We start from the raw sequence: 7,868 nt of genomic DNA, 5'->3' as shown, positions 1-7,868 counted from the left end.
TAACGACGAAAAAGGGAAAAAGGATGGGAATTCGGAGGGAGGGGCCGAGGTCTCGCCCAGTCACCCACAGTAGCATCCTTGCAATGTGTTGCTTGCACCGGTCCCCTAAGTCCCTCCTGCGCTAGCCGCCCGGCCTCGCCCAGCCCCGCCCCGCCCCTCCAGACCCCGCCCTTCCCCGCCCCGCCCCTCTCCCCCCGGGCCCCACCCCTCCCCAGGCCCCAAGCCTGGAGCGCGCCTCGCCCGGCATCCTCTGTCTCCGCCGGCCATCCGGCGTCCCGGCGGTTGCGTGCTCTGCCCCCTCCCTCCGCGCCGGCGCTCGCCTTCCCCGCCCTGCAGGCCTCACTAGGTTCGGGGCGGTTGGGGCGCACGCCTGTCGGGGCGGGGCTGGAGCGGGCGACCGAGCCAATGGGGCGAGGCGGCGGCGGCGGTGGCTGTTGCGGTGGCGGCTGTGTGGGACCCAGACGGGCTGGGATGGAGGCGGAGGGAGGCGGAGGAAGGCGGAGTCGGCGGCAGCGGCGGAGGGAGGAAGGTGGCGGCGCCCGTCCTGCTGAGAGTGTCGGTACGGCGGTGGGAGAGGGTAACCGACATGCTGCGTGCAGTGCCGCCGGGATCCTGCTCTCCATCTGCGCTTACCATGTGGAGCTGGAGAAGAAGCGGGACCACCGGCCCTCTGCGACCTGGGACCCTGGATGAAGTGCTCCGCTGCGCTTGCCTCCAGGTAGCCGGCGTTGGGGAGTGGGGCCGGGAGCGGCCGAGCGGGGCGAGCGCGGAGGCCGAGGCTGGGGAGCGCGCGGCTGGAGCTCGGGACTGGAGGCCGCGGGGGTACTGACGTGGTCGAGCCGGGCGGGGGGCGACCCGAGCCCAGGTCGCGGGGAGGAGGTGGCGGTGCCGCGAGGCAGCCGGGGAGGAATGAGGTGGCAGAGTGCAGCCGGGAGGCCGGGGCAGACGGGGAGCGGTCGGGCGGGCTGGGGCCGGGCTGGGCAGGAGCGCGAGGGGGCTGCGGAGGGTGGGTCTCGGCCGGCTTGACAGGTTTCCTGGTTGTCGGGAGGCGGCCGGGGGTGTGGGACCCTGTCCGCCGCACCCGCGAGACCAGCGGCCACCTCTTGTCCCCGCCATCGCTGCAGCCGAGGCTCTGGGGCCGGCTCCGACCCGAGGAGGGTTGCGTTTCCCACTGTCTTCGTGATGCTGGGTCAGGTGTTTCCGTGGTCAGGCCTCTTTGTACTCCAGCGCTGGTGAGAATTTGCAGACTTACTGGGACGGTGACATTTGCGGATAAACTCGAATTTGACCCTATTCTGGAAGAAGTTACCAGCACTTAACATATCTGATTTCTTGGATTCCCCCTCGTATATTTCAGTGTGTCAGGAAGGGGGCAAATGGTCTGAGTTTGAGTCTAGTTTAAGCTTCATTGGCATAAAGGACAAGTATGTATATGGCGATGTTTTAGGCATTGGGATGACTTTTAAGCATTGTTGCTTATTAGTATAATAGGATACCCATAACAGATTAAAAGCATACGCTTTGCTGAACTGCAGCTATTGGTTTGTGTTACTGATCATTTTAGTTTTTTTTTTTTTTAATGTTGTAATTAGTTTGTCTGTTAGGTTTTATTTTAATGCGTTAAATTTCCCTAGGCAAGTTACTTTGAAAAAGGGGGGAATTTACATTTTAAAAGAGGCTGTTTTTGTTTTTTTAACGGGGTGATTAAAAACATAACAAAAGTCGAAGGAATGATTTCAAAATTGGTAGGTTACGATTTTAATAGAGACTATGTCTGATATTTAGATGTTTGTTAACAGTAGTCACATTTGAGCGTTTTCTTCCCCTCCTGTTGATTGGCAAATTGGTATGTATCAGAAATGTATAGCTCACTAGTTTATTTCGACTCACATATTGTTGATTACATGAACAAGGTAGCATTGGAGTTTGTCTTGTTATTGGTTACAAACTTTAGGGAGCTGATCTTTCCACTTAGCTTTTTTCATGGACCAGATACTCTTATCTCATTTGCTCTTAAACAAAATTCCTGTAGCTTTTTACAGGGGAAATAATTGTCATAGGGCCAAATGAAATATTTTAAAAATGCATTTAAAATGTAGGTATCAGGTTACAGGGGAAAATACACGGATGTGACAAAAAGCTCGCATTTGTTGTTGGTTATTCAGAACAAAGTTAATAGGCTGATTGGACTCTCAGATACTCTTTGAGAACCATTGAGTGTCTTTTATGCAAATATTTTTGTTATTTCCACTGTCAGAAAGGACTTTTAAACTTGTAAGTACCTTTCACCCAAAGCTAGTTGAATGAATAAATACATAAGGAAAACATGTAACAGCACATTTCAGGTATTTAAGAAACAAGAAGAGCTAAAAATAACTTTTGATCCTAGTTTAATATGGAATTTTAGCAGAATTTTTACCAATTTTAGATTTTTTTTTTTAAATAAGTAGTCTATAATAAATGGACCTTTTAACATTGGGGCGTGGAAAGATTACTTTACTGTATGCTTAAGTTGTTCTATTTTTTGGGACGGAGTCTTCCTGTTGTCGCCCAGGCTGGAGTGCAATGGCGCGATCTTGGCTCGCTGCAGCCTCCGCCTCCAGGGTTCAAGTGATTCTCCTGCCTCAGCCTCCCCAGTAGCTGGGATTACAGACTCCCGCCATCATGCCAGGCTAATTTTTGTATTTGTAGTATAGGGGAGGTTTCTCCATGTTGGCCAGGCTGGTCTCAAACTCCTGACCTCGGTTGATTCGCCTGCCTTGGCCTGCCAAAGTGTGGGGTTACCACGGTGAGCCACTGCGCCCGCCCTTAAGAATTTTAAGTTCTTAAAATTGCCTTTTCTTGGCTGGGCGCGCTGGCTCACGCCGCAATTGCAGCACTCTGGGAGGCTAAGGCGGGCGGATCAACCGAGGTCAGGAGTTTGAGACAGGCCTGGCCAATATGGTGAAACCCCGTCTCTACTAAAAAATACAAAAATTAGCTGGGCTTGGTGGTGCATGTCTGTAGTCCCAGCTACTCGGTAGGCTAAGGCAGGAGAATCTCTTGAACCCAGGAGGCAGAGGTTGCAGTGAGCCGAGATCGCGCCATTGCACTCCAGCCTGGGCGACATGAGTGAGACTCCATCTCAAAAAATAAAAATAAAATAAAAATAAGAATGGACTTTTCTTTAAAAAAGAGAGTTTTGAACCATTTAATAAGCATATACTCTAAGTATTCTCATAGTTATATATCCTGCAAGAGCTGTGTGTGCACCATAAAACATCAAGTAGTATATTAAAAGTATGTATAAGAACTTGTAAGACTAAAAGTAACTGGATCTCTTTATAGTTTTCAATGTGAATTTAATATGTTGTGACTGAAAGTAGTGTTTCATTGTATAGCTTTGGACATAAAATAGTTTAACGTAGATGCTTGCTAAAGGAGGATGGGTAAAAATAAGATATGCCAATAAGAAGAGTAAATAACTTATTTGCTCTCTATACAGTGAAATTATTTTAAGAAATTTGTTCAATTTGATGAGCCTGTTTATAAACTACTTGCAAAAATTAAGTAGTTTATACACTAATTGTTTAATAAATGAATTTACAAATCAACTTGTTTTGCAAGTAGTTTATAAACAGGCTGATCAAAATCACATGTGTGTATATACATATATAATCACAGATAGATGTACATATGTAGACTCATTTTCTTTTGGAAATGGGTAGACAAAACATTGAAAGTTTTTATTTTGTCAACCTGAAAGAGACTTTAAATGAAAGCTGATTATTGGAGACCTCAAGTTAGTTTATTATGATAGTGATTGCCATGTAGCAGTACTACTCAAAGATGTGACTGTTTTAGGAAAAGACAGTTTGAGCCCAGAGGAAAGTTAACAGATGAAAAAGATTCCGAAGAAAGTAATCTTCGAGGATCCAGAGTCACCACGTGGTTTTGGATTGCTTAAACTCACTTTCTTCTCATTTCACAATCCCTAAATGTCTTAATCCAAACAGAATAAGGTAGAGATTAATGAGAGAATCTTGAGGGGCATCTGTGTGTAAAGTCCTCTATTATTCTGGGGAGGCATAATGATGGGAAGTTCCAGAGTTTTAGATTTCTGAAGAAATATTTTCCCCGAATTAGGAGGCTACAATAGAAATGCTGATTTTTAAATTCTACCGGGTACAGCCAATAAAAAGAGTAACACACCACTATCTCCTATCACCATCATTTCATTTAACGAAAGCGTATTTCTATTCAAAGAATTTGAAAGAACAGAATCTCTCAGAATAAAAGATCTTTAAATGGGGAATCATTTAGCTATATGGAAAAGTTTACTTTCAGACCAGCCTGGCCAACATGCTGAAAGCCCATCGCTAGTAAAAATACAAAATTATCTGAGCGTGGTGGCATACACCTGTAATCCCAGCTACTCCAGAGGCTGAGGCAGGAGAATCACTTAAACCCTGGAGGCCAAAGTTGCAGTAAGCTGAGATCGCACCCTTGCACGCCAGCCTGGGTGACAGAGCGAGACTCGGTCTCAAAAAAAAAAAAGTTTACTTTCATATTCTTACTATTCCCCATTTTCCCATAAATCATTGAAAACTCTACTGCAAACCTGCACCAGCCTGCCAGTTAACATTAAGTTAGCACTCCCTGCCCCCTTGGTTTGGTACACTGAGCTCAAATCTAAGGAATCTGTGTGGGCTTCCAGCCCTCTCAGTTCTTAGACTTGTAGCCTTATCTTCATGATGCCTCAGTTTCTCATCTTAACTAGGGATTTTAACACCTACTTAGGCCCTGGTGCAGTGGCTCACACCCATAATCCCAGCACTTTGGGAGGCTGACACCTGGCAGAGCTCTTGAGCTTAGGTTTCAGACCAGCCTGGGCAACAGGGCAAAACCCTGCCTCTACAAAAAACACAGAAATTAACTGGGCATGGTGGTGCATGCCTGTATTTCCAGCTTCTTGGAAGGCTGAGGTGTGAGGATCACTTGAGCTTGGGAGGCCGAGGTCCATAGTGAGCCTTGATGGTGCCACTGCACTCCTGCCTGGTTGGTAGAGAGAGACCCTGTCTCAAAAAAGAAACAAATAAACCAAAAAAACCTACTTTGCTAGATGAGTGTTAGGATGAAAAGTGGTACATGTATGTTCCTGAAATAAAGTTTGTCCTCAGTTGTAGCTGTCACCATTGATTGGAGATGTTCTTTTTTTGGTCAGTGTTTGATAATAAGTACCTTTAAGTATAATAAGTTTCTTGTATATACTTGTTTGTATATTTGGATATTAATTGTTTTAATGTAGCATATTGCTGACATAAAGACGAGTTCATTTAAAACAATTTTGAAGTTGTGCAAGAGAAACTAATATGCAGATTTTTTTTTTTTTTTTTTTTTTTTTTTTTAGATGGAATCTTGCTCTGTCACCCAGGCTGGAGTGCAGTGGCGCGATCTCAGCTCACTGCAACCTCCGCCTCGTGGGTTCGAGTGATTCTCCCATCTCAGCCTCCCGAGTAGCTAGGATTACAGGCGCCCGCCACCATGTCTGGCTAACTTTTGTATTTTCAGTAGAGACGGGGTCTCGCCATGTTGGCCAGGCTGGTCTTGAACTCCTGACCTCAGGTGATCCACCTGCCTCAGCCTCCCAAAGTGCTGAGATTACAGGCATCAGCCACTGTGCCTGGTCCTAATATGCAAAATATTCTATGTAAGTATTTCCTATATATTAGACCCCTTCTAAGAAGAGTTTCTGTGTAAGCATAGTACAAATGATCTGGAAAGGTTAATAGGCTTGGCAAATCTATGTTTCTTAAAACTATAAAAATAGTCCGGTTGTCCTATGGTATATGTATAGGACATATACTATAGGGGATGGGTTCTAGGACCCCTGTTTTTACCAAACTCCTGGCATAGTCAAGTCCCTACTGTGGGCCCTGCAGAACCTGGGTATATGAAAAGTTGAGCCTCCATATATGCAGGTTTCATTCTGCATTTGGTTGAAAAAGATCCACATGTAAGTGGGCCCACGCAGCTTAAACCTGTGTTGTTCAAGGGTGCACTGCATTTGAAAATCAAGTCCACCAAAAAGTTGCCATGTTTTACAAAATGTTGAATTACTACCTCCCCCATATCAAAATGTTGGATTATTACCTCCCCTGTATCTTAAAGTACAATCTATTTACTATCCCATTGAGATAATGAAACTTTTTGAATTAGAATAGAACCTAGGGCTGGACATACTGGTTCACGCCAGCACTTTGGGAAGCTGATGTGGGTGGGTCACTTGAGTTTAGGAGTTTGAGACCAGCCTGGCCAATACAGTGAAACCCCCTCTCTACTAAAATTGCAAAAAATTAGCTGGGTGTGGTGGTGGGTGCCTGTAATCCCAACTACGTGGGAGGCTGAGGCAGGAGAATCGCTTGAACCCAGGAGGCAGAGGTTGCAGCAAGCTGAGATCACACCACTACACTCTAGCCTGGGCAACAAGAGCCTTAAAATAAAAAAGCCGGGTATGGTGGCGGGCACCTGTAATCCCAGGCAGGAAAATCGCTTGAACCCGGGAGACAGAGGCTGTAGTTGGCTGAGATTGCGCCACTGGACTCCAGCCTGGGCAACAAGAGAGAACTCCTTCTCCAGAAGAAAGAACGTAGAAGAGTTTACTTCTCCTTGCTTTGTCAGAGATTCACAGGTTAAGTGACTTGCCCAACACAGGTTATTGTTACCTTGGGCAAGATATCTTGGGCAGGATATCTTGGACAAATTGAGACTTGACACCTGGCTTCCAGAGTACTTTAGAGTCCCCTTTGCACCCTACTTCCTGAGCCTGGAAGTTCTAGATGAGCTTGAACAACATAGTGAGGCCCTGTCTCTACAAAAAATACAAAAAATAGCCAGGCATGGTAGCATGTACTTGTAGTTCTAGCTACTCAGGAGGCTGAGGTGGGAGGATCGCTTCAGCCTGGGAGGTTGAGGCTGCAGTGAGTTGTGATCATGCTACTGTACTGCAGAGAGGGTCTCAGAGCCAGACCCTCTCTCTCAAAAAAAAAAAAAAAAAAAAAAAAGGGTTAAAAGTATATCTTCTTTTTAAAACATAGAAGGCCAATATAGATATAACAGAAATTGTCATATTGTCAGATTCTTTTCTGCACTCAGCCCTAACAAAACATGCTGTCTTCAACTTTACTTAGTTGGAGACAACTTTATTTAGTTGAAGAGAGAAAAAGTTCTAATTTGGGTTCTCTTTATCCAAGGAGTCTCCACTTTCACTGTGTATTGTTCAAACTGAAAAGAGACTTTGTATTTAATCTCAGATGTCATTAAGTACTTGAAATAAATTAGATTTCTAGTTAAATTAAGAGCTGCTTCAAGTTCTTAATTAGTAGTACATTCAATAGTCAGGAATACACGCTGTTGTTGTTGAGACGGAGTTTTGCTCTTGTTGCCCAGGCTGGAGTGCAGTGGCACGATCTTGGCTCACTGCAACCTCTGCCTCCTGGGTTCAAGCGATTCTACTGCCTCAGCCTCCTGAGTAGCTGGGATTACAGGCATGAGCCACCATGCCCAGCTAATTTTGTATTTTTAGGTGAGGTGGGGTTTCTCCATGTTGGAAATGGCTGGTTTTGAACTCTCGACCTCAGGTGATCCGCCTGCCTCAACCTCCCAAAGTACTGGGATCACATGCGTGAGCCCCCATGCCTGGCCAGGATACACACTCTTAATTTCATGGTCACCTGTTTTCATGAAGCCATTTTCCAGATATATAAAATCTCTAATTTTCACAAAACCAATATATAGAGTATGTGGCTACTGTCTTTTTTCTTTTTTTGAGACAAGGCTTCCCTCTGTTGCCCAGGCTGGAGTGCAGTGGCATGACCAAGGCTCACTGC

The 7,868-nt window shown here is 45.7% G+C and overlaps 1 protein-coding gene across 50 annotated transcripts in view; it reads left to right on the top strand.

The window, feature by feature from the left end:
* The first annotated feature begins 228 nt into the window (after positions 1-228).
* LOC140709617 (septin-14-like) overlaps positions 229-7,868 on the top strand; it is a 120,743-nt gene continuing 113,103 nt past the window's right edge. For 16 of the 50 annotated variants that reach the window (XM_073008757.1, XM_073008753.1, XM_073008750.1 and 13 more), the window contains exon 1: positions 236-718. In XM_073008757.1, the coding sequence (XP_072864858.1) occupies positions 587-718 (132 nt within the window). In that variant the 5' untranslated portion in view covers positions 236-586. Of the gene's footprint in view, positions 719-7,868 lie in introns of all 50 variants that reach the window. The other 34 variants (XM_073008782.1, XM_073008781.1, XM_073008783.1 and 31 more) reach the window with 9 other exon arrangements.

Source organism: Chlorocebus sabaeus, chromosome 21, assembly GCF_047675955.1.
Source record: "Chlorocebus sabaeus isolate Y175 chromosome 21, mChlSab1.0.hap1, whole genome shotgun sequence".
Classification (NCBI taxonomy): Eukaryota; Metazoa; Chordata; class Mammalia; order Primates; family Cercopithecidae; genus Chlorocebus; species Chlorocebus sabaeus.
The sequence above is the reverse complement of the archived record's forward strand: the minus strand, read 5'-3'. Positions and strand labels throughout refer to the sequence as shown.